At 44.0% G+C, this 27,338-nt stretch overlaps 1 protein-coding gene across 3 annotated transcripts in view; it reads left to right on the plus strand.

The window, feature by feature from the left end:
- AMPH (amphiphysin) overlaps window positions 1-27,338 on the plus strand; it is a 224,531-nt gene that overhangs the window by 9,584 nt on the left and 187,609 nt on the right. For all 3 annotated transcript variants that reach the window (XM_020964329.2, XM_078152048.1, XM_020964330.2), the window contains exon 3: window positions 8,275-8,372. In XM_020964329.2, coding sequence (XP_020819988.1) covers window positions 8,275-8,372 — 98 coding nt within the window. The remainder of the gene's footprint in view (window positions 1-8,274; window positions 8,373-27,338) is intronic.

A 27,338-nucleotide genomic window follows, 5' to 3' on the forward strand; every position in this document is an offset into this window, starting at 1 on the left:
CACACCAGAAATTGTTCATAGGCAGTGTCCACTTGTCGCAAGGGGGCTTTCTCCTGTGAGTTAGTTTTTTCCTCCCCTGGTGTATAATATCAATTAACTTTCTACCTGACTTATAACCTTAAATTTGAGCTCTGCCCCCTGCCCCTTCTTTCTTTGGCAGAACCTGTGAGTCTGCACCTCACTCTCACCACCTCACAGAACCAGCTATCGCCTCCGTGCCTGGATGACCTGTCAGTGTATGAATTCACTGATGTTTAAATGATGGTGAAATTAAGCATTGGTTAAGGGCTCTGAGCGGACAAGTGCTTCTTAATTGGAACCTTTCCAAGTTTTCAGATGCCTGGCCATTCTAGCTATGGCTAGAAATGCATGAGCAATCATAGACTGCTCCCATCATCACATTCAAGTGTGCTGATTCCTAACACTGTACATGGAATTGTTCTGGCCTAATAGTGGTTAAGTAACCACGTAGAGTTTGTCAGAGAAAGAGTAGTGGCTCATTAATACTTTAAAAAAATAACCCCATGACCTTTCAATTGACTTGTATGCCATGAATGCAGCATGAGTGATCCATTCTCAGTATAGTAGTGATCTCTGTATATATTTTGCATTATATTTCAATGCAATGGTTTTGTAGTCTTAGAGAAGTCTTAGGTCCCCAACCGCACTGTGCTATGCATTGCTTATGAGGCTAGCATGGTTATTACAGTTTCATCTGGATGAAGCAATGTCGTGTGTCCATTTTGCTTTTCTGGGTGCATTAGTGATACATTATTAATGCAGGTAGAAGATTGTTATTTTAGGGCTTGGTCAAATTAGGAAAGAAAGAGCATAGAAAGAACATAGGGGTGATTTAAAAGAAGGATAATCCCAACCAAGAAGCAGAATGGCCTGAGAGATGAGTGCTGGGTCTGGAGTGAAAAAAACTTAGATCTAGAAAGTGAAGGGACCCTCAGAGATCACCTAGTCCAACCCCCCTTTCCACAGGTGAGAGAACCGAGGCCCAGAGAGGTTAAAGCACTGATCCAAGATCTCACAGACAGAGGAACAGGATTTACACCCAGGTCCTCTAACTCCGGAGTCAGGGATGCTAAGTCAAGGAGAGCTGATTTCAAATCCTACCTCTGATAATTGTCCAGAGGCAAGTCACTTAATCTCTCTGAGGCTCAGGCAACTATCCATGACTGTATGTTGTAAATAGCTTGCAATATGGAATCAAAGGGCTTGTTGGGAAATTGCAAGGTTATTTAGTAACCTGCAAGTTTCTCCCTGAGTCAAAAGGGCCATTTGTTGAATACTCACATACTTTTGGTGGTGCTGTATTTTTCTGAGCCTTGTACGGCCACCACCTCCAAAGAATTGAAGGTGAGGGTGGCCCATGTCCTGGAGAGCAATGTGGTAGGTATGGGAAAGTCACAACACTTTGCAGACAAGGGATAACCCAGGAGAAACAGCCTCAAGGATGTAATCAGAGAAATGTAGAGCCACAGAGTGAAGATGGGCCAGTCACACAGCAAGGTCACCCTGGACTGAAGTTCTTCAATATTGTCTGGGGATAAAATGCAAAGGACGTCCTGATACAACTTGGTCAGATCTTTATTTCAGGAGTCTCAAGCTGGTCAGAAGATAGTTTGGGAGGGGAGCTTGGAAAAAAGGAAACTAATGATGTGGCTTTGATAATAGGCCAGGAAAGAGGCCATATGATTAGTACCCCTGAACAAAGGTAGGGGCTGTATGAGTGGAGAGCAGGGAGAGAGGTGCAAGAGCTGCTGTAGAAGTAGCGTCAGTAAACTCTGGCAACTCCAAAATTGCCAACCTGGGGCACAGAAAAGATGACAGCCGAGCATAAATGTGAAGGACTGGAGCAGAATGAACTTAGAGAGTTTGACAGCTGGCCAGGTGACCATCACAGGGTGGGGAATGACAAGTTCTTAGGGCGTACTCATCTTCTAGTGTCCAGGCAAGGTTAAGCATGGAGCCAGCATACACCCTCACTTCTTGGGACCCCCAGAGAGCCAGGACCTTAGATTTCTGAGATCTTGGTTGTGTGGTCATTATGTCCTGGAGAAGGAATGCCCACATCAAGGGAATCCCAGATCTCTAAAGAATAGGAGACCCTAAAATGAGCATGATCCCATTGTTTATTTCTGGATTAGAACATGCTTTTTAACCCAAATATTCATATAGCAATTACAACTTTAAAAAAAAATCAGAACATCCTTTTATCACACCAGCTCATAGGACATTTGCGAAGGGGAAATGTTCATTTAGAATCTTTCAGATCGTTAAGGTGGAGGAGTTAACAGCAGCTGGAGGTGGCCCAGGAACTCACTAGGTGCCAAGATTACTTAGATGAGGTTGCACTAATTAACAGATCAGTATGATGGTAAGAGTAGTAAAACTAAACTGAAGATTCCAGCCACATCTTAGAAAGCCATAAAAAAAATAAGCTTTGGAGGAAAAAGGAAATGAAATCTGACTATTGTAAAGGGAAGCAGTGGTCCCGGGAAAAATGCATTAGATTTCTACTCAGACAACATGGGTGCAAATCCGCCTCCATTTCTTGGGGATCTTGGGGAAATTTCAACTTCTTTTGCCTTCTGCTTCTTCCTCTGTAAAATGAGGGGGTTTGTCTAATGAGCTCTGAGGCCTTCCAGCTCTATGTGACCTTGTGATCCACAGGTTTACAGCTAAGGGGTGAGTTAGACATAAGAGACACTAGGAAGAAATGCAACAGGATACAACAAAGAGAATGTTGTCCTTGGGGTCAGCAAGACACCAAGTTCAAATCCTGCTTTATGAGCTTTGTAACCTGGCCAATTCATTTGGCTTTTCCAAGCCTTGGTTTCTTTATCTGAAAAATGGGTATAATAGTCACATTATCCTCACAGAAATGTTGAGCTTGTATTTAAAGTGCCTTGAAAACCTAGAATGCAATATAAATCTGAATTATTATTATTACTGTTAATGATTGCATAGATTTGTCCATAGAAGAAAGGTTAACTCCTTACGCCTGGAGTCCTGAGATAACATTACCAAAGAGTTCTGAAGCCATTCTGGATACTGCAATGAACCTATTAGAGCTGTCTCCAGTCTTTGAAAGAGCTCCAGGTTAGGAGCTGGAAGCCAGGAGTTCAAATACCATCCTTGCCACGTATGGTGTCCGTGAGCCTGGGCAAGTCCTTTCCACTATCTAGGCCTCAGTTACCTCATCTGTAGAAAGGGAGCACTGGACTAGATATCCTCTAAGGTTCTTCCAGCTCTAAGTCCAAGGCAAATAGCCCTTTATGCTGGAATTTAGAGGAAAGAAAACCAGACAGTAGAGAAGAATTGATTCAAAAAACACGGCACAGCATCAAAGAATTGCTATTGCTGGAAACACAAGGGCACCCAATGAACAGAAGAGCAGAAAGGGATCAAATAGCACCAGGCTGCTCCTTTTCTAATGGTTTTATGTAACTCAGCACTTGGAAGGAAGGATATGCCCAGCATCTCATCCTGCTTAAAGCTATGTGGCATGTATTGGCAACTACTTCTCCTCCTCCTCCTCCTTCTCTTTTTCCTCCTCTTTCTTTTCCTCTTCCCTCCTCCTCCTCCTCTTCCTCCCCAACTCCTCCCCCTCCCCCTCTTGCTCGCCCCCCCCCCCCTCCTTTTTTCTCAGTCTGGCTGGGAAAAACAATAGAGTTCAGAGAATCATCTGGAGGATGTTAGAGGCCATCTAGTCCAACCTCCTTATTTTGCAAATAAGGAAACTGAAGCTCAGAAAGAAGTGACTTGTCCAAGGTCCCGTGGGGGACAGAGATACATGGTAATTGAGCTACCATATGAACATAGGTCCTCTGACTACCAACATAGCCATTCTTCTGTTGTGTCCCTAATGAACAGACATGTAGTTGGGAAGAGCTGTAGTAACAAAAAGATTGGGTGGGAAGGAGCTCAGGATGGAGTTGGAGAGTAAATGAAGGATACCACAGAATTTTGGAGCTGGATGAAATCACTTAGTAGAACGTCTTCATTCTTACAGATGAGGAAACGGAAGCCCAGAATGGTGCTTGATAGAATTTCGGGAGCCATTCAACAAAGCTCTTATTTTACAGACGAGTAAACTGAGGCCCAGGGATCTAGAGTGCTTGTAGCTCTAGAGATTGAAGGGATATCAGAGGACACGTAGTTCAACCCTCTTATTTGACAGATGATAAAACCTAGGTCCATTGAGGTTAAATGACTTGTCTACTTCGTACAGGTAGTATTAGAAATAACGTTTGAACCCAGGACTTCAGACTCTAGAGATGGGTTCTTTCCCTTGTGGATGTGGATGTTGCATGCCCTAATTCAACTATCAAGTTTTCCCCAGATGTTTCTACTATAACCAGGAATGCCAGAGAATGCTGTACTAGAACATTATGTAAAATGGGGAAATGCCAGCCATGAGCTCACACTTAGTTTTCTAGAAAATCGAAGGATGATGTTTGAAGACAAGAGATGTCACCTTGAAGAGGTACAAGACCTGCTTTGTTTGGTCCTAGAAGGCAGAACTTGGAGCGATGGGAAGAAATAACAAAGTGGCAGATTCAGGCTCGAAATTAGGAAGGACCCCCTTACAGCTTCCCTATTACTGTAGAGGGCACATCATTCTCCCAATCTCCGGGGCTCAGGACCTAGACCTTATCTTCAAGTGGTCCACTCGCATATCCTTTCTCTCCAATCTGTTGCCTAGAGGCCACTAGGTGGCGCCACAGTGCATAGAGCACTCGACTAGGAGTCAGGAAGACCTGAGTTCAAACATGGTCTCAGGTACTCAAGAGCTGTGTGACTCTGGGCAAGTCACAAAACTTCTGCCTGCCTCAGTTTTCTCAACCATAAAATGGGGATGATAACAGCATCTACCCTGAAGGATTGCTGTGAGGATTAAATAAGATAATATTTGTAATATTTGTGCAGAGCCATAGTGGGCACTATATACTTATTCCTTCCCCCCTCCCTTTTTGGCCCCACATATTCAATCTGTTCCCAAGGCCTGCGTATTTCACCTTTGCAACATTTCCCCAACATGTCCGCTGTCTCCTCTGACACTGTCCCCACCCTGGGGCAGGCCCTCAACACCTCACCCACGGGCATTGCCATAGTCTGCTGGAGGTTTGCCTGCCTCCACTCTTTGTCCACTCCACCCGGTGCCATGTTTTGGGTAGTTTGGTAGAGGGGAGGAGGAGTGGCTAGAAGTAGATAAACGGAGTCATCCATTGGTGGGGTGGGATGAGGTATCCTCCAAGACCTCCTTTAATCCCCAAATTCTGGATTCAGTGACTAGATCTCAGGTCTTCTGTCCCAACACAAAGTTCTTTGTTTGATGCTAAGTTAAGCTACCTCTTCGTTGGAAGATGCACAGCAGGAGCCATGTGAAGGAAATTAGTGAGCGAGGCAACTCAAGAACTGATGTGTTACCTTCTAACATCCAAGAGCTGAAGGCTCTGTGCCCTGGGCACGGCCTGCTGCAGCCAGAACCACATCCCTGACAATAGACCATCCAGTGTGGGCTAAAAGGCTGGGGTCAGGGAGGAGGAGGGATGGGTAGTCAAGGTGTGACTGCCTCCCATGATATTGGCCTCTTGTTAATCTTGGTTTTGCTCTCTGGAGCCAAGGAGATCAAGTCTAATCTCTTTGTCATATGATGCCCTTCAAAAACCCAAGGACAGCCACCAGGACTCCCTAGATGTCTTCTCTTTTCCAGGACAAACAACCTCATTTCCTTTCCCTAATCTTTATATGGCACCAGCTTGAAAGGTCATGTAGTATCTGTATTAAATGGTGATGACTTCCTGCTTCCCACATATATGACAAGACTAGCTTCGGGCATCTATCTGCAGGCTAAAAAAACCACCCCATTATCAAGTCTTTGTCTACAATTCTTCCCTCTAGAGGTCTGAGTAGTCAGAGCAGAGTGGCACCATCAGCGTGCCTGGGATTTGTTTCTTGACCATTGTTTTCATAGGCTTTATGTATTATGAATGATTGTGAGAACAGGAGAAGGATGTGATCTTGACCAGCTGTAGGCCATTTCTATGAGATCTTCGGGAATGGTCCTAAACGAAGGCCAATGGCTTTGTTCAATTGTTTAGCCCCCAAAGAGAAAAGTCTTTTCATTTCAGGGCTCCCAAGTGAAGCCCAATGGTCATTCCATGCATGTCTTAGAGTGCTGTAGTGGAATGTGTGCCTTTATTTGTGATCCCAGGGCTTAGTATAATGCCTGGCACATAGTAAGCACTTGACAAATGTTTGTTAACTGATTGACTGATTGCCAACATGTGAAGGACAATTTCCATAACTCCTTCCATTTCTAGGACTCAACAAGGAGAAGGTCTATGCCCTGGAAGTAATTGCTCACTGATAGTTGCTGGAGTCACCCCCTGGAGTGTGGTTGTTATTATCACCATCACCCATTGGTCACTAAGCTTGGCTCTAGGGATGACTTATTTCCCCCCCTTTGGATATGACTATTTTCCCCATTAAATGACCTGTGACTGACCTTCCTTAGTGTGTGAACTCTTAGGGGAGAACTTAGAACAACTTTTAGCTTAATTTGAAGAAAATTCTTTCTCTTCAAAAGTAAAAAGGGCTGCCTCAAAAAGTTAGTGGGTCTTCCTCCTAGGGGGCTCTTCAAGCAAAGGCTGGGGGGCTCCTTGTCAGGTAGCTGTGGAGGATCTGGGAGGACCTTCCACTCTCCACCCTCTCCTTGGTCACCCAGGGCAGCCATCTCTTCATTTCCGCCTAGCTGCCTTCCTTTGATCTCCATTGTGCCCCCGGGCTGGGTACCCTCTTTGAAGCGCCCCCTTTCAGCTTTTAAGTGTTCTCCCATTCCATGGGGAGCTCCCGGAGGACAGGGAGCATCTTTCGCTTTTCTTGGCAACCCTAGCACTTAACACAGTGCCTGTTACATAGCAGGTGCTTTACTGACTTGGTCAGTGTAGGTCAGTTATGCTCTGTGATTTAGAGTCTTATCTTAGGTGCCAAGGATTCAATAATTTGTCTGGGAATGGTTCGCTGTCAGGGGTGGAACTTGGATTTGAACTCTGCTCTTCCTGACAGTATGGCTGCTTGGTCCACCACCCTATATTAAATCAGGACTGTCACTAGTAGTCACTTAAAGGCTTATTGGGTTGAACTGAATTGGAGACTTCAGGAAAATGAAGTCTTTAGAAAAGGCTCTTCGATTTAAGCAGAAGCTCTTCCTTCCTTCTTGGCCGGTGCTCAGAATTGGAGAAATGCTGGCATTGGCTGCTGAGCCAACTGCCCACCTGAAGTTCCCTAATGTCGGACCCCAGGTGTAGAGGGGAGCGGGCAGAGGATGGCTTGGATGGTCGGTCACTTTTCTGTTGCTGGGCCCTAACGCCCTCCCTCTCTCTCCCCAACACACTTTCTCCGCACAAGGGGAGGAGCAGGTGGCTGGACAGAACCCTGGGTGATCGATTTGGCTTTAGGGGCGTTAGAGACACGGTGCAGAGGCCAGGAGGACCTCGATCACACTAGGTGGAGTTCAGGGTAGCTCCTGAGGGTTTTAACCCGGAGACTATATTTGTAGTCTGATTAAAAAACAAAAGAATCACCCATCTTTTCCCCCCCTTTCTTGTTCATTATATCCTGCTTAGAAAGAGATCCATCTCTAACCCTTCCCTTTCCCCAAAGAAAACTTCAGGTTCAATCAGCCCCACCCCCACCCTATCACCCTATCTGTTCTTGCACACTCACAAATCTGAGTGCCCTCGAGCTGTGCAGCAGTAGCTTCTGTCTCTCTCTCTCTCTCTCTCTCTCTCTCTCTCTCTCTCTCTCTCTCTCTCTCTCCTCTCTCTCTCTCTCCTCCCTCCCTTCCTGTGCCTCTCCCTTCTCTTGCTCTCCCTCGCTCTCCATCATTCTGTCCTATACCTCTCGGCCCGCTCCAGCTTCTCGTTGCCTCTCTGCTCTCCCCACCTCCCCCATCTTCTTCACAGCCCTGTGCCCCCAGCCCCGGGTTCAGTACCAGGCTCCGCCGGGCCTTGCTGCGCCTTTAAGTTCACCCCTCCTCCCCGTGGCCCCTCCCGCCCTCGCCCGCTGCCGGCGTCCCCTCCCCCTCCCCCTCTCCCTGCATCCCCGGGTGTCTCCATCCTGCCGCTCGCTTGCTGCCTGGCTGGCTCGGTAGTCCCTGTATCTGTCGGTGGGTCGGGCTTAGCCAGCCGCCCGCCGCCAGCCGCCCGCCGCCGCTCCGCTCAGCCCAAGTCTCCCTCCCGCTCTTTCCACCTCCAGCCTCCCGGAGCAGCAGAGCAGCCCCAGCCATGGCCGACATCAAGACGGGCATCTTCGCCAAGAACGTGCAGAAAAGGCTCAACCGGGCTCAGGAGAAGGTGCGCCAGGGGAGTGGGGCGGGCTGGGTGCGGGGCGGGCGCTGGGCGTGAGGGCAGGGGTTCGAAGGACTAAGGTATAGGGCAGAAGGGGAGAGGACGAGGGAGGGGGAGGGGAAGCGCAGGGAGGGGGAGGTTCTGGCCAGCGTGCTGGGGAATCCCTCCTCCCTGTGCCCACAGCACCCAGGGGCACACACCACGCTGCAACACTGCACACACACACACACACACACACACACACACACACACACACACACATCACTCACAGACATCACCACACAAGCCATAGACTCGATACCATACAAGGACACACAATCCAGAGAAGCACAACACGGACACAACACACACACACACCAACCAGAAAGACAGCACACGGAAACAGCACACAGCAGAGCCACACACACCAACTCACATTATGGACCCGAACTCTGGGATCCTCAGTCTGGGCTTCCTGGGAGGTCCCCCCTCCTTCTCCCTTCTCTGTCCCTCCCCCACTACTCGGTTCTCCTTCTCCCTCGGTCTTCCCTCCCCCGCTTTCAGGAGGCTCCCCGAGATTAGGAGCGTCCGGGGAGTGGGGAGGACGACGCCTGGGTTGCGGCCAGGAGAGTTGCCCTGGAAGGGGTAAAGGGGGGAGGGGCGCCTGGAGGGAGAAGCGGGAGCTGTTGGAGGAGGGTTAGAGGGGGATGCGGGCTGGAGGAGGGATTTGCAAGCATCCTTCTCCCGGGTCGGCAGGCTGCACTCACCGGGTTGCACACGCGCACTCTCGCTGCTACGCAGCCCCGAGTGGGTGCCTGCCCCTCAGCGGCCGCTGGTGACCTCCCTCCCTGAGGTGGTGGGGGTGGAGGTCAAGGGGCTGAGCCGAGGGGCTAGGCCACTCTGGAGCTGGCCGAGACGAGGGCTGGATGGGCAGATGAAGCAACGTGGCTGCATCGGCCGCTCACGCATCCTCCCGCACTCGGCTGCAGTGGCATGGAGAGATGCAGGGGAAACGCTGCCCATCTCTCCCCTTGGACGGGGGAGAGAAGCAGATAGCTTTGTTAGCAGAGCCCAGACATCCTACAACTCAGAACTAGGAGCCGAGAAAGCCAAGAAGCCAGGCTGCCAGGGTAATCTTTAGTCTGTGTGTGCCAGGACATGTTGGTGCAATGTGACCGAAGCACAGGGACGCAGGCCTCTCTGACTCCGGCCCGTGCTGCCTCCATCCACCCAAAAGGACTAGGTGATGGTGAGTGGTGGGTTGGAGCCGAACTGACCATCACAAGAAGGTCGGAGAGCATCTCTGGGTTCTGGCCAGTCCCTTTGCAACTATTCTGCCAGTGGGCGGAAGAAGCAGATGCTCGTTTCTGTCTAGAAAAAGATCTAAATTCGGTGACAATCTGGAATCTGTAGGAATGTCCCCTGTGCATGAATACTGAAGGCAAACTTGCCTCACTTCTGCGCCTCGAATTGCCTAATGTTTTCATTTGTGCCTTGAATGGCGAGTTCCTCCATTGGTGCTGATCTGGGGACCAGAAAAGGAATCTTACTGGGGATCACAATGGCGGGGATCTGATGCCGGGCTGTATTCACGTGGTGGCAATATTTTCTACCCTGGGGAGGGCCCCAGGTGTGGAAGCCGTGCCTCTCTCCCTGGAAGGCAGGCAGGCTTTCGCTGCACTATCGCAATTAACTAGCACCTCCTGGGCTTATGCTTCCACCCCCAAATTTATAGCCCTGGGAGAATTGGGGGCTGGGGGAACTGGCGAAGGCCATCTCCCAGAAGAAGGGCATCTGTGTCTGTGATCTGTCCACTCTTGTTGGCTCTGCTCTGCATCTCTGCACATGCCCACCGCCAGTCTAGTAAGCGGATTGTAATTCTTTTAATAACCACCCAAGCCTTTCTTGAACACCTGTGACCCGTCTCCTGGGCTTCTCATAACAGCTGAGTGACCCACTGTTGGAAGTGCTTCCTGCAGGGTTTCCGGTCCTCAGTAACTAGACTAGTGGGGCATTTGGAATTGGGGCCGGCTTCTTTTCCTCAGTTTTAGATGCTCCATTCTTCCTAACTGTACTTATTCATCTCTTTTTTCCCCTCTCTCCTTCAGAACTAACACGGATTGTCTAGATGAAGCATTACAGCAGGTCTACCCCACCTTTAAAAATACATCTCTCTCTCTCTCTCTCTCCTTCTCCTCCTTCTCCTCCTTCTTCCTCTTTTTTCTCTTCCTCCTCCTCTTCCTCCTCCTCCTCTCTGTCTCAGCTAGTGAAATGCAGGGTGGTATATTGGATAATACTGGATTTAGTGTGAAGGAGACCTGAATTTGAGTCCCAGCTTACTAGAGTGATCTTGGATGAGACAGAGAGGTCCAATGGAGAGAACACAAGCTTTGGAGTCAGAGGACCTGGGTGTATAATATTTGTGTACTTTTTCTTTAATGAATGATCATTTTCACTGAAAGCAGTTTGGTGTAGTGGGGCTGGACTTAGAGGTGGGAAGGACTTGGTTTCAAGTCCAGCCTCAGACATTTACTAGCTGAGTGGCCCTCAGCAAGTCACTTCAAATCTCTTTGTCTCAATTTTGTAAAAAAAAACAAAACCAAAACCAAAAACAAAACATCTAATTCCCAGGTTGTTGTGAGACCCAAATGAAATAATGTCTGTAAAATACTTTGTAAACGTAAAAGCATTATAGAAATGTGGGCAATATTATTGCAATCCAGTTTTTGCCTCTCCTTCATCCCCTTTCAAAGAGGCAGCTGGGTTGCATAGTGGATGGAGTGCTGAGCCTTGAGTCATGGAGACCTAAGTTCAAATCTGGCCTTAGACATTTACTAGCTTTGTACCCCTGGGAAAGTCACTTAGCCTTTGTTTGCCTCAGTTTCTTTATCTGTAAAATGGGGGTAATATTAGCACCTACATTCCAGGGCTGTGAGGCTCAGACAAGATAATATTTTAAAAATGCTCAGCACAGTACCTGGCTGGCTCATAGTAGGCACTTAATAAATGCTTATTCCCTTCCCTTTCTCAAAGTGCTCTCATTCAGGCTGCATGGTCCTTACTTTGCAGCAGTCAGTCAAGAAGTGCTCATTAAATGCTTACTGTGTGCCAGGCACTGTGCTCCTAGACTGTATTCTTCAGACAAAGATGACTCCAATGATGTTGGGTGTATGGCTGTTGCTGCCTGCGCTAAGCTCAGTTCTTCTGTGCCTTTGTGACAGTCTTTGTGAAGTGCTAAGGCCAAAGAATCCATCATGAGTCACCTTGTGGCAGGGAATTCCTGTGAACCTAGGAAGGCTGATTCTGGGCTCCTGTGGTCAAGGTCACAGATTCCATTCTTCTGTAAGGATGGATGTGTACCATGGCAATAGATGTCTTTCCCTACCCATCCTTCAAGACACACATGCCCCTTGAAGGCAGTGTGGCTAGGCTGGCATGAAACAGTGGTGGAAGGATTGGGTCATTTTTGGTATCCCTAGTGCCCAGCACAGTACATGGCACAGAGTAGCTGATTCGTATATGCTGTTGATCAGTGGACTGATGAGTGGTCAATGTTAAATAAAGAAAAGAACATTACAGTTGAAGGCTTCATTGTGTGCTTTCATTCTGTTCCTTCAATTAGCCCCTGGTCCCTTTTCTAGCATCTCCAGTCCTTCCCTTTCCACTGGAATCTTTTTTTATGGTCTCCGGAAGGTTGTGCTCTCCCCATCTTAGAATAGCAGCGAGTTCTCCCTGCTCCGCCACTCAATCCCTCCAGTGTTCTCTCCTATTTCTCTCCTTTTCCCTGTCAAACTTGTTAAAGCTGTCTGCAGTCATGGCCTTACCATGTAGTGTCCCTTTCACACCTTTTATCTGGCTCACATCCTTCTGCTCCACTGGCACTGTGCTCTCCAAAGCTGCTGGTGACCTTCTGGTGGCCACATCCAGTGGAACTTCGACTTCATGGTCTTTGACATGTCTACAGCATCTGATGTTATTGATATACCCCTACATCTTTCATAAAAGTGCCAGCTGTTCTCTTGCTGTGTTTTCTGTGACATTGCCCTATCCTGGTTTCTTTTTGTCATTCTCCCCTTTCCCCACGTTGGCATTTACCAAAGCAGTCTGTCCTCAGACACTTTTCTGTCTTCTGTCCTGCCTGAGCTTTCACCTGCTCCTGAGGTTTTGACTATTGATTGGACCATGTGAATGTATCTGTTTTCCTTCTAAATATCTATGATAATTACTTTCAGACTCATGTAGCAATTAATTTTGTCCTGCTATGTGGTATCTCTTTTAGACTTCTCTGTACTGTTATTTAAATCTTATATTGTAATTTATGTTTTCATGTTGTTGTAACCTGGAAGAAAATTGGTTTTTCAGACTTGGTCTTTCTCTGTACAAGAAAGAGCATTCTCTTATTTACACATGATCCCTCCTTCCAAAAAGTCCTTCCTCTCTAGCCTCTTTTTAGGAACCCTGCCTATCTGAGCAAGAAGCTTCCAGGTTTTTAGTTGATTGGTATTTCCATGTCTGTGATCTCAAAGACAAGGAACCAATAAGATCCACTTGAAATGCCCCCCCCCAAAAAAGCTACCTGAGATGCTTTAATCCTGGGGCTGCGTTGTTGCACAAAGTATACATGGTCCCAGGAGGAGAATGGCGTACTACTGGGCCAAGTCCTGAGAACAGCCTTTCACTGGAACCATCCTGGACTCTCTCCTCAAAACTATTGTGTCTGAGGCTCCCTGGACAGCTGTGGTCAGATCCCTGCCCTACTCTTCCAGTTCTGGTTTAGTTGTATCAGTCTTAGCCTTCCTTTCGGGACTGTACTAGTTTGGAGGCATCAGTCCCAGGCCCCTTGGATTTTGGGGAGAGGGTCATTGTGCCGCTCTGGTTTAGGAACTATCATCTGCTCTCCCCATCTGGAGGTGTCGTGCACCTCTGTTACCTTTCCTGGGTTGGTCCTGCCTCCCCATTGGTGCTTCCTTGGGTGTCTCTAATTCAGCTATGTGGCTTCCAAGTGGCTGTTGTTTTGACATTGAATAACTCATCCAATTCTTCTGCAAAGCTGCCTGACGAAGGACCCCAACCCTTGTGTTGAGACAGAGAAGTGGCCTAGAAGCTAGAGTGCTGTACTTGGAATCAAGAAGACAAGAGTTCGAATCCTGCCTCAAACAGTTACTAGCTGTGCGACCTTGGTCTTGGTGCCTTGTGGCCGTGCTGACGTCTTCCTGCCTCAATTTACTCATCTGTAAAATGAGGTCACTAATAGCACCTACTTCACAGGCTTGTTATGAGGCCCAGATGAAATGGTGTATGTAGAGTACTTTGCAAACCTTACAACACCATAAATATTTCAACATTTACTATGATGACGATGCTGTTGTCAATGCCTGAAAATGATGAGCCTTTCCTTGATGACAGAGTCCATAGCCTCAATCCAGTTACATTCAATTGAATAAATATCATTGAGGGCCTACTATGTAGAAGGCACTGTCCTAGCTTCAGTGGGGCATACAAACATCCTTAAGACAGAGCCCTTGCCCTCGTGAAATTTTTCCCTCTAGCAGCGTAAATGAAAGAAATGCACAGATAATTGTCGCTCAAGGCAAGCTGTCATTAATTCCAGGCACACTGCAAAAGCAGAATGCCAGGGGGTGCTGGAGGAAGGAAAGCTTACATAGGTTGCAGGGAATTTGAAAGGGTTTCGTGAAGAAGGTGGCTTGAACCAGAGCTTTGATGAATGGGTAGGATTTTGATAGCCAATAAAAATTTATTAAGTGGCTTCAATGTACCAGACTCTGCTAAGCCCTGGGTTAGGGGTCCGATGGGTTGGATATGAGGCCCGACGGGGCCACGATGAGGGGGAGGGAATGGAATAAAGGAACGCCTTGAGTGAATCACCCCAGGGATCTGTCTGTGGGATTGTGTAGTTTAACGTTTTTATGAACGACTTGGTTTTTCCTAAGCCATCCTCTGCTCAGATTTGTAGATGATATTAGGGTCGGAGAGGTAGTTATGTTGGAGAATAAGATCAAAAAAGATATCACAAGATTAGAATCAGGACCTGACTTTAAGAAGATGAAATTGAATAGCAAGAAATGTAGTCATATGCTTGTGTGTGAAAAAATAAACTCCTTAAATCTAAGATGGGTGAGGTACAGCTAAGACAGCAGGTCATGTGAAGGACATTTAGGGGTCTTAATGGCGTTGTCCATAAAAGTCCATAGTGTGACAAAGCATTCCAAAGGGTTAATGCTATCCTGGACTGCATTAGAAGACATATTTTCTGTAACAAGGTTAGAGATTCTTTTTCTGTTTGGTGCTCTGGTCAGATCACAGGACTATAAATAATTCTGTGTTCCGTTCTGGGCACATTTTAGGAAGGAAATCAACAAGATGAAATGTGTGCAAAAGAGGATAATCAAGAGGAAGAAGGAACCAGAGATCATTCCAGAAGAGGATTAATTAAAAGGAACTGGAGGTGTTTAACCTAGAGAAGGGAAGACAAAGGGTGCATGAAGGCTGCTTTCAAGTATTTGAAGCACCGTCACATAGTGAAGGGATTCAGCTTGTTTTGCATGGTTCTAGAGGGGAAAATTAGAAGCAAAGGGTAGAAGTTGCCCAGAGGAAGATTTAGGCTTGATGTAAGGAAAATTTTCCCAGTTCCTTGTCCCTATTCAAAAATGGAATGACTCTTTTGGGGGGCTGTGGGCTTCCCTTCACTGGAGGTCTTCAAGAAGAGGTAGGATGGCTTTGGTGTTTTGGGTATTTTGTAGTGAGAAATCTTATTCAATTATGAGTGGAACTAGGTGGCCTGTGCCTATCAGCTCTGAGATTCTGTGATTCTATGATTCGTATAACTGTTGGTATTCACAATATGAGGTCCTTGTCCATTGACTGACTGACTAGCTGACATACAACTGGAGGAACTGAACCACATTTCATACTGATATTCTTGTTGCAAGTGAAAAAAAGAAGACATGGGGCAGCTAGGTGGCACAGTAGATAGAGCTTCAGCCTTGGAGTCAGGAGGACCTGAGTTCAAATTTGGCCTCAGACACTTGACACTTACTAGCTTTGTGACTCTGGGCAAGTCACTTAACCCCGATTGCCTCACCAAAAAAAGAAAAAAAAAGAAAAAAGAAGACATAAGTTCATTAAAACAGAATGAAGAGATTGTTCTCTTGTTCTCCAGGTAGCAGCAAATACAGGCATTGATGCGGTTGGTTTTATCGTATGACCAAAGGCACCAAAGAACGTCTTTTGTTCTCAGTGATGATAAACAAAGATTACCTTAAAATAATTGCATCTTGCTCAACAAAATCTGTTTAGAGGCTGAAGAGAGAGGTAGAGAAGCTACACAAAGAACTTTATAGGATCCTCCAAAATAATTCCACGTCTCCCATGTTGGTACGCTTCCTACCAACTAGAAGTCAGTGCTTTGGTACAAGTGAGTCTGGGGTGATGCTGATCATCAGAAAAGAGCCTTGGCTACATTTCTGACAAGGGGCTGCTCCTCTGATACTCTGCCCCATCACCCTTGGTCACACTTGGGGCATCAAGAGACTCAGACCTAATATTCAGCTGGAGAGTTTCTTCTGTTGCCACCTTCCCTATTCTCCATGGCAACAGCTGTCTTTAAGTGGTGTTGAATACCCACCCAATTTTCAGGAATAGGAAGACTGAATCTTTTGTAACTAATTAACATTTCCCATCTAGTTCAGCCAGATGCTAGCTCTACCTATTTACCCATTCACAAGTTCCTAAGGCACCTGCTTCCAAGAATCATGGGACATAGGGCCTAGAGCTAGAAAGGATGTTAGAGAGCATCACATCTGTCCTCTTATTTTATGGATGAGGAAATTGAGGCACAACCAGGCTAAGTTTCTCACCTGGGGACACACTACTGGGTAAGGGTCTGAGGCAAGATGTGAACAGGAGTCTTCCCGATTGTCAAGGAAGTTCTCTGTCATTATAAAATGGTGCCTTTCACTGTACCATGGTGCATCTCCGTGACGGGTTCCTTCCAAAGTCCTCTTTCTAGTTTATAAATATAATAAAAATAATAGCATATAGTTTTCATCCCCAGGGAGGCTCATTTCACCTTAGAATAGTGGCTTCTTTTTTTAATGCATTATTTATTTACTTAGGATTCTTTTTAAATTTTGACTTTCAAATTCTCTCCCTCTCAACCCTCCCCCACCCATTGATGAGGCAAGCAACATGACATCAATTATGCATGTGAAATCATGTAAAACATTTCCATTTTAGTCATGTCACAATAAAGCAAAAAAAAAAAGCAAGAAAATTGTACTTCAATTTGCGCTCAGAGTTCACCAGTTCTTTCTCTGGAAGTGGATAGCATTTTTTTCATCATGATTGCTTTGGAATTGGCTTGGATCATTGCATTGATCAAAGTAGCCAAATCTTTCACTATTGCTCATCATTACAACATTGCTGTTACTGAGCATGGTGATATCCCAGTTCTTTTCACTTTACTTTGCATCAGTTCATATAAGTCTTGCCATATATTTTTCTGAAACCATTTCCCTCATCATTTGTTATAGCACTATTCATCACAATCATATACCACAATTTCTTCAGCCATTCCTCCCTTGATGATTATCTCCTCAATTTCTAATTCTTTGCTACCACAAAAAGAACTGCTAAAAATATTTTTGTACATATAGATCCTTTCCCCTTTTCTTTGATCGCTTTGGGATACAGACCAGTAGTGATATCAATGGGTCAAAGGATATGCACAGTTATATAGCTCTTTGAGCATTGTTCCAAATTGTCTTCCCCAAATGGTTGGACCAATTTACAACTCAACCAAACAGTTTATTAGTGTGCCTATTTTCCCTTATCTCCTCTACCATTTGTCATTTCTTGTAGGTGTGAAGTGATACCTCAGAGTTTTTTAAATTTGCCTTTCTCTAATCAGTAGTGATTTAGGCCATTTTTTCATATGACTAGAGATAGCTTTCTTTTCTTCTGAAAACTGTCTGTTTATATACTTTGACCATTTGTCAATTGGGGAATAGCTCTTTTTTTTTTTTTATAAATTTGACTCAGTTCTATACTCCACATATTTTAGAAATGAGGCCCTCATCAGAGAAGCTTGCTCTACAAATGTTTGATATTACTTCATTGTCCAGATACCTTTTAACAAAATGTCATTTCCCTGATCCCTTTTAATTATATTTATATTTATTTTTGCTGTGAGATGATAATTGCTACCCCTGCCTTTTTTTTAGTTCAGTTGAAGCATATTAGATTCTGCTCCAGCCATTTATTTTCACTCTGTTTCAAATGTGTGTCTTGTAAACAACATATTGCTGGATTCTAGTCTCTAATTCATTCTGCTATATGCTTCTGTTTTATGGGTAAGCTCATCCTATTCACAGTCAGAGTTATGATTATTAATTGTATATTTCTCTCCATCTCATTTTCTTCTGTTTCTTCTCTCTCTTTTTATCCTGTCCCTCCTCAAAAGTCTATTTTGCTTCTAATCACTTTCTCCCTTTATCTATCCTCCTTTTTGTCATCCCCTCTTTCTCTTATCCCCTTCCCTTCATATTTCCCTATTGGGTAAGTTACATTTCTCTACACAACTTAGTGTGTATATGTGAGTTGTGTATACATACATGTATGTGTATGTATGTATATGTGTGTGTATTCTCTCTTTGAGCCAGTTCTGATGAGAGTGAAGTTTAAGCATTACCAGCCCACCTCACCCCCCTTTTCCCCTCCACTGTAAAAGCTTTTCCTTGCATACCTCTTTTATGAAAGCAAAATTTCCCCATTCTATCTCTCTTTCCTCTTCTTCCAGTGCATCCCTCTTTCTCACCCCTTCTTTTTTTGGAGATAATTCCGACGTAATTGACTCACATGCATGCCCTCTGTCTATGTAAACTTTTTAACTGCACTAATAATGATAAAATTCTTAAGAGTTACATATAATCGTCTTTACATACAGGAATGTAAGCAGTATGACTTTGGGACCCTTATGATTACTTTTTCATGTTTACCTTTTTATGATTCTTTTGAGTCTTATGTTTGAATGTCAAAATTCCTATTCAACTCTGGTCTTTTCATCAGGAATCCTTGAAAGTCCTCAATTTCATTACATGTCCATTTTCTCCCCAAACTATTATACTCAGTTTACGTAAGAGTGATTCTTGGTTGTAATCCCAGCTTCTTTGCCCTTCAGAATATCATATGCCAAGCCCTCTGATCCTTTAATGTAGAAACTAAATTTTGTGCTATCCTGACTGTGGCTCCATGATCTTTGAATTGTTTCTTCTGGCTGCTTGCGATAGTTTCTCCTTCACCTGGGAGCTTTGGAATTTCGCTATAATATTCCTGGCAGTTTTTATTTTGGGATCTCTTTTCAGAAGTTATTGATAGATTCTTTCAATTTCTATTTTACCCTCAGGATCTAAGATATCAGGATAGTTTTTCTTGATAACTTCTTGAAATATGATGCTTAGGTTCTTTCTTTAATTGTGGCTTTCAGGTAGTCCAGTAATTCTTAAATTATCTCTCCTTGATCTATTTTCCAGGTCAGTTGTTTTTTTCCAATGAGATATTTCACATTTTCTTTTTTTCAGTCTTTTGACTTTGTTTTATTGTTTCTTAAAGTTTTACAAAGTCATTAGGTTCTACTTGCCTCATTCTAAATTTTAAGGAATTATTTTCTTCAGTGAATTTTTGTGCCTTTTTATTTTATTTTACCATTAAGCCAATTCTGTTTTTTAAGGCAATATTTTCTTCAGTATTTTTTGTGCCCCTTTCACCAAGCCATAGGAAGGGAACCTGCAGCCTTGAGGCCACATGTGGACTTCTAGGTCCTTGGGTACAGCCTTTTGACATGAGTCCAAATTTTACGGAATAAATCCTTTATTAAGAGGATTTTTTCTGTGAAGTTTGGATCCAGTTAAAGGGCTGCACTTGAGGACCTAGAGGGCCAAATGTGGCCTTGAGGCTGCAAGTTCCCCACCCCTGCACCATCCTATTAATTCTCTTTTCATAATTTTCTTGTATCAATCTCACTTCTTTTCCCAATTTTTCCTCTACCACTCTTATCTCTTTAATTATTCCAGGAATCCTTATTGGGGTTGGCTCCAATTAGTATTTTTTGAGGCTTTGTTTGTAGCTATTTTCATATTGTTGTGTTCTACTGGGTTTATGTTTCAGTCTTCCCTGCCACTGTAATAACTTTTTATGGTCAAGTTATTTTTATAGTTGTTGTTATGTTTTCCAGCCTCTTTCTTGACTTTGAACTTTATGTTAAAGCTGAGCTCTGCTCACCTGGCATTGTCCCAGCTTCAGACCTTTTGATGAGGCTGTTTTCAGTGCTAGTTCTAAGGTGTCTGCAAGTTTTCAGTGCTTCCAAGGTGGTGGTATTAATTCTCTTTTCATAATTTTCTTGCATCATTTCTTTTCTCGATTTTTCCTCTACCACTCCCCACACCCAAAATGTAGTTCCTTCTTATCTCCATCTCATAGAATCTCTAGATTTATAGATAGCCAGAGCATTTATTAAACACGTATTATGTGCCATACAAATATACTACAAATATACAAATATAAGCAAGCATGACCATCTGTATCCTCAAAGAGTTTAGATTCTAAGGGATGGGGAAAGAAAACACATAGAGGATTCATGGAAAAGGGGGGTGAAGGTAGGTGGCAGCTTACAAGAGCCTCTTCCTAAATAGGACCTTTCCTGATTCCTCCCTTTCCATCCTCACCCCCATTAGCACCCTCTCTCTCTCTCTCTCTCTCTCTCTTCTCTCTCTCTCTCTCTCTCTCTCTCTCTCTCTGACTTTGTATACAGAAATTGTACTTCCTTACTCGTGTATATATTACCCACTATCCTTCCTTCCCCTGACCCCCAAGTAAAATGGAAGCTTTTTGAGGGTGGGCACATGTTTAGTTTTGCCTTTGTATCCCTTGCACCTAGCACAGTGCTGGACACATAGTAAGTACTTAATAAATGCTTATTGGATTGGGTTTAAATAAGCATTTCCTTAAAAAACAACTATATATGCAGAATAAGCTTTCACTCTTACCAAATTGGCTTATAAACAGGTACTCCCGTAGTTTTGCTCTGGAATTGTGTACCAGCTGGAATGTGGTGACTGTCTTGGGAAACCCATTTTGGGAGAGGTCCACTTAGATTTGAGCTGGTCCCATGTGAAGGAGAGCCTTGGCTGTCCTTGTCTTAAACAAGGAGCAGCCCTTCTGGGCCCTTGAACTCCTCCTAGCTCAGCCCCTGAATAATAAGCCATACAAAGTTCCTTTTGTAGTGGCCAGCCCAGGCTCTGACCCCGCTTGCCTGCAGGGGGTTGATGAGAGGCAAGTCTCTTTCTTTCCTCTGGGTTATCCTGAATTCAAATTAAAAATTCTGATGAGGACGCTTGTGTTCTTTCACGTTACTGACACAGCAGCAAATTGTGATGAAAGAGAAGGGCTCATTTATTTCAGGGGAATCCTAAACATTAGTGGGCACAGGAGGTCAGGGGGTTTTCTTCAGGAGAAAAATAGAAGAAAGCAGGCCCTGACTTGCTATGTAACGTTGTATCCTGTACTGCGTCAGCTCCTGCTGTGCTGCATTTTAGAAAATCTCAGAAGGAAATTTTCTGTGGCACTGTTTCCTCATACTGGGTGCAATAGATGAAGAGACAACTTGGACACTGGAGGATGTGGGTTTGAAATCCCAGCTCTGTCACCTACTATCTCTGTGACCTGATAAAAATCCTATTACCTTTCTGGGGCTCAGTTTCTACATTTGTAAAAAAATAAGGCAGTTAGACTGATATTTGCAATACCTTCCGGTTCAGATCTCATGACAAAACTCTGGAGTGTACTACTAATGGGTGGGTTTGTGCAGTGATGGGTCCATTAAGTGGACATGTGTTCATAAATAACAAATAATGTCACAATTCATGTCCTTCATGGGCAGGGAGACCAGCTAGTGAGTCTAGGAGAAAAGGGGCATTTTTTACCCAACCTATGATTTCATTGGTAAAGGGAACTCCAAGGGAGGAAACTCCCTCCACTCATGCAGACTAGTACCTGTTGTGCAATATATGGCCTTGGACAATTACTTGGGTTACTGAGAAGGAAAATAATTCACCTAGAATCACACAACCAACATGTGTCAGAAGTGGGACTTGAACCCAGGCCTTCCTCTCTAACTACTTTGACATGCTGCTTCTCTGATAAGGGAAATGCCATACTGGAATTTCTTTTGTTCTTTTTCTTTTCTTTTTTTAGTGAGGCAGTCAGGGTTAAGTGACTTGCCCAAGGTCACACAGTTAGTACGAGTTCAAGTGTTTAGTCTGAGGCCGAATTTGAACTCAGGTCCTCCTGACTTCAGAGCTGGTGCTCTATCCACTGCACCACCTAGCTGCCCCATACTGGAATTTCTTAAAAAGCATTTGAAATAGCCCCTTGCAAAATCACTATGAACAAGATGGCGATGTGACAGAGGGGTGGTAACAGGGATGGATTGATTAAGGACAGGATATGAATAAGCAGACTCAAAGTGATTTGTTGAAGTATGCCAACATAAAGGGATGTCTCTAGTGAAGTGCCACACAGCTCTAGATTGAGAAAATCAATAGTACAAAGACAGGATGGAGATGTGGCTGAACAGTTGGAAAGGATCTGGGGATTTTAGATCTTTTCCATATTGGACTACAAGTTCAGTATAATCAATTATATGCTGGAGAAATCTAAAAAGCAAATACAGACTTTGGTGTTATTAATAGAATTACTGTTCCAAATGAGAGTGGTGATAGTCCCATTGGACTTTGCCCAGGTCAGGTCACATCATGGGAATTGTGTTCAACATGTAGACATCATACTTACCCAAATTCTGTTTTGCAAAACAAACAAACAAACCAACCTTAGAGGCAGAGCTAATGTGTTTGGTGAGAAATTTTCAATGCAAAAAAACGTCCTGAGAGGCTAGAACAAGAGGCTAAATCTGACAAAATTAAATTTAAATGGGATCATTCTAAATATCTGCACTTAGGTTCGAAAAATCAGCTGTGCAAATGGAAGCAGCACCTATAGCTTGAGACACAACTTGACAACAATTTATGTAGGAAAAAGTCTAGTGATTTCAGTTGACTATGAACTTGGTTTGGTCCACAGTGGGTTACAGCTAGCCCCCCAAAAAAAGCTGTAATATGCTCTTGGGCAATTATTAATAATAAAAATTCAATGTATATAGCAATTTACATTTTATAAAACACTACCCTCAGAGGAATTCTGTGGAATGAGTAGTGTGAGTTTTGCTTATTCTCTTTTTACAGATGAGGAAACTGAGTCTCAGAGAGGTCACATGGCTATTAAGTGGGAGAGTTGGGACTTACATTCCAAATCCAATGTTCTTTTTTACCACACCATAGGATCCCTCCATACCTCATAGAAGTAGTCCATCATTAGAGGATAGAAGCCTTCTCTATTCCCTCCCCATTCTAAAATTCTAACATCTTCTTAATGATCGACTTTCCAGAGAACAAAAGCACATTTCTCTGATTCAGCCAAAATCACAAGTAACACCGTTAAGGTTTCAGCTAATGAATTTTCTGATATTCTTGGGTTTAGTATCACTTGTTATTAAGCTGTATAACTCAGTGACCATTTTCATTTATCATTATAATTGGATGTCCCTTCTCTCTTTTCCCTTCTCTGTCCAAAAGTGATTGAATTCAAATTTCTCTACTTTAGATTATAGACCCTTTGAAGATAACAGGAAGGGAATTGGGGGTCAGAGTAAAATTTTAATTCATCTAGTGTCCAGATTTGTTTTGTTTTAAGATCCAGAAGACTTGAGTGTTTCACTTTAATACAAGCCAATGTTTTTATTAAAGAAAACCTTACATTGCTAAGAAAAAAAAGAATCGTGTTCAGTTCAGCTCACCGTTTGTGAAGGACATTGCCATTCTAGAGCTGCTCCAGAGGAGGATATTCAAGATAGGGAGGGAAATTGAAACCATGCTCTATGAGGACTGGTGAAGGAATGAAGATGTTTAGCTTGGAGAGACCACAGACAGCTCAAAATTAGTGCTTCCTGAGAAATTAAAGGAAAGAGAAAATGGCTTCCAGTGACTAGGTAGATCTTATTTTGTGGCTTTCTGAAAAAAAATCTGGACAATAATGGCACAGGGGAAGAAGAGGTGGCTTGTGAACCATTCTCATATTATTTTCACATCATAATTTACAGAACTAATCAGAGAATGAATTTTGTGCTGCTTTTTTCTCAGGCTCTAAGATTGCTAGTTATAATTCTGGGGAATTGTATGGGAGGAGCAGACAACATAGTAACCAATTGCCTTCTTCTCTAAAGTTACCTTATATCTGTTTTGTATATGTGTGGGTATGTGTGTGTATGTGTATGTGTGTGCATATACATACATACATACATACATATACAGCCATAAACATATACGTACACACACACACACACACACACACACACACACACATACCCACAGGTACATTTTTGTGTGTTGTCTCCCCCATTAGATGTGAGCTTCTTGAGGGCAGACACTCTTTTGCTTTTGTCTTTGTCCTCCTAGTACTTAGCACAGTGCCTGACTTGTGGAGAGTACTAAATAAATGCTTGTTAGTTGATTGACTGATGCATACATTAAAGGGTCAAGTTGAATTGCATTGTTGAATTGAGTTGCAGTGAGGTTAGTGGGAAAGTCTCTGGGACAATCTGGAGTACTGAAGGAGGGGCAGGCATAGGGCTGCATGTTGTTTTGGGTTAAGTCATCCAGTCACGTTCCTGTTGAAGTGCAAAGGGGAGGCAAACACTCTGGGAAGCAGCTCCACATTAGGAGAAAAGGGCTGACAGTGTGCAGATCAGTTAACAACAGGATCCCAGACTGGCCCCAGCTCATGTTTCCCTTTGTTCTCCCTATAACATGGGAGGCCCTTTCTGGGTCATCAGAAATCCCAGGGCTGGTATCACCAGCATATGGAGCATTTTTTCTACATTTACTTAATGGAAATTGCTGCTTGTTGGTTTGTTTTTTAAATAAAAGGTGGAGAAGGTAATGGCTCACTTCTACTTCAATATAGTAATTCTAGTGAACATAGTTGATTAACTACTTAAAGTACTAGCTGTCGTGCTGGTGAAATTCCCAGAGCAAAGTATCACTTTCCTCCTTCCATCCCATTTCCACTTGGGTCTGCCTCCTCAGGTCAAATTCTCCTTAAAGTTTCTTGTGAGAACCTTGCCTTGGCATTATTCAGGCATGGTAGAAGTAGCCATACTCTGATTCTTGATTTTAATTCTTTTAACTGTGTGGTCTGGTTTTTCTGCCCTACACCCTTTCCTACTTTCTGTAGATTCTAGTGTTTTAGTTTACTTGTTTTCTGTTTTGTGTTCACCAAGAGGCAATTCACTTTTGTCATTGTAATGAACTGCACTTAGAATGTGCCCAACACTTAGTAAGTGCTTAATAAATGCTTGTTCTTTGATTGATTAATCTTCTAATCATCTATTCCCCTGTCTTACCCTTGCTGAAGTACTTTAGAAATGTAAGTGCATCTAAGATGAAAAGAATCAAAGAATCTCATTTAAGAGTTCAAAGGGACTTAGACAGCCATTTAATCCAATACATAACTAAGTCCCCCCTCCCCCAAACCATATCCAAGAAATAGTCATCCCACCTCTGTTTCAGTGCCTCCAATGAGGAGAAAGCCACCAACTCCCAAAGCAACACTGGCCACTTTTAGGACCCTCCAGTGGTTGTGAAGTGGGCTTGTCTGTGTTGTTCTCCTAGACAATCCAGCCTAAATTGGCTTCTTTGCAACTTGCAGTCATTGGTGCTAGTTGGAGGGGAGCCTCAGGGGTGAAGCAATGAGTCCAATTCATTTCCCATGTGATGGCCCTTCACATCCTTGAATATAGCTCTTATGTTCCTGAGTCATCTGTCCTCATGTTAAACCTCAGCTCCTTCACCTTTGACTCATATTCCGTGGACTCAAGACTGTTCCCCATCCTGGTGCCTTCTTCTGAGCCCTCTCCTATTTTTCAACCTCTTTCTAAACTTCAGAGCCCATCTCAGAGCCTTGTTTTCCAGCTACTGTCCCGCCACAGTGGCATGCAGGACATAGGATGTCCACTTGCTCATGCCTAGAAGCTCTATGTCTCAGTGTAGCCCAAGGTCACCTTTGATCTTCTGACTGCTCTATCACACTAATGACTGCCTCATCAGTATATGACGAGAGTATTCCAGGTATGGGGGACGGCCACTGCCAACTCCAGGAGACGGGAGATGGAATGTCATGTGGAGAACAACAGGTGGGATAGTATGGCTGCATTATAGAGGGCATGGGTGGGAATAATGTATAGCAAGAATGGACAGATAGGAAGGGGCCACACTGTGAAAATCTTTAAATACTCAACAGAAGAGCTTATATTTGGTCCCAGAGGCAATAGGGAGTCATTGGAATTTATTGAGGAGGGGGTAATCTATACTTAAAGAAAATCACCTTGTCAGCTTTTTGGAAGATGGATCAGAGTGGGAAGAGGCTTGAGCCAGCGGTTCCAATTTGATGGTGTTTTACAGTTTTGAGATGAGGGATGATGAGGCCTTGAATTAAAGTGGTGATTGTGAGTGGAGAGAAAGGGATGTGGGTTCAAGATGTTAGAGAGAAAGAAAACACAGTATTTGGTAATTTATTGAATATGTCATTGAGCAAGAGTGAGGGTCAAAGATGACACAGAGGTTGTGGAGACTGGGAGGATGATGGGATCTTTAACAGAAATGAGTAGTCTGGAAGAGAGGAGGGCTTATGTGATCGGTTTTGTTTTTGACATTTTGAAATTCTTACAGGACATCCAGTGGGAGAGGCCCCCAAAGGAATGTAGCTCAGCAGAAAGGAAAGGGCTGCATATAGAAGTCTGGACATCATTTTCCTTGAGGTGATCATTGAATCCATGGAAGCAGATAAGATCAGCAAGTGAGATACCAAAGAGTGTGACGAGGAGAGTAGCGTCCAGCCTTGGTAGACATACACAGTTAATGGAGGTAACATGGATGAAAATCTAACCAAGAAGATTGATAAGAAGTAGTCAGACAGGTCAAAGGAAAACCAAGAGAGAGCAGAGTCAGGGAAACCAGAGAGGAGAGAGCATGATCTAGAAGAAGAAGGTGGTCTGCTTTACAAATGCAGCAGAAAGGTCAAGACGGAAGAAAATTGAGAAAAGGCCATTAGGTTTGGTCATGAGGAGATCATTGTTAACTCTGGAGGGAACAGTTTCAATTGAATGATGAAGTTAGAAGCTGGGTTGTAGAGGGAGAGGTGAGGAAGTAGAAGGACCAAATTTTGATGATTTTTCAAGGAGAAGAGGAGTAGAGATAATAATAATAATAATAATATCACTTATGATTACTTCTGGTTTGCAAAGCACTTTATAGATATCTCATTTTATTCTCAAAATAGCCTTGGGAGGTAGGTTGCTATGATTATCCTCATTTTACAGATGAGGAAGTGAGACAGACTGAGGTTTAGTGACTTGCCCAGGGTCACACACTAGTACATATCTGAGACAGGATTTTAATTCAGGTCTTCCTGACCCCAAGTCTGTACATTATCCACTTTGAAATAGCTAGAAGGAATGGTCAAATCAAATGAGTTTTTTTTTTTAAAGAAGGGAAACACTGAGTGTATTTATAGGCAGAAGGGAAGGAGTCAGTAGATAAGGAGAGATAGAAGATTACAGAGGGAGTGGGAATATAATGGTGGCAATCTGCTAGAGATTATGGGCGAGAATGGAATTAAAAGTGGAGCCATTTTCCTTGGCAAGGAGAAGGGCAACCTCATCATTAGAGAGTGGAACCAAAGAGTAGATTTTGTGTGTGGGGTGGGGTGATATCAGAGGAGCATGAAATAAGAATGAGGGGGAGAGAGGGATCTTCGGGGTGGTCTCGATTTATTGGTGAAGTATGAGGGGAGTTCCTCAGCTGAGAA

Source organism: Phascolarctos cinereus, unplaced genomic scaffold (genome assembly GCF_003287225.1).
Source record: "Phascolarctos cinereus isolate Bilbo 61053 unplaced genomic scaffold, phaCin_HiC Scaffold_4;HRSCAF=312, whole genome shotgun sequence".
Lineage (NCBI taxonomy): Eukaryota > Metazoa > Chordata > Mammalia > Diprotodontia > Phascolarctidae > Phascolarctos > Phascolarctos cinereus.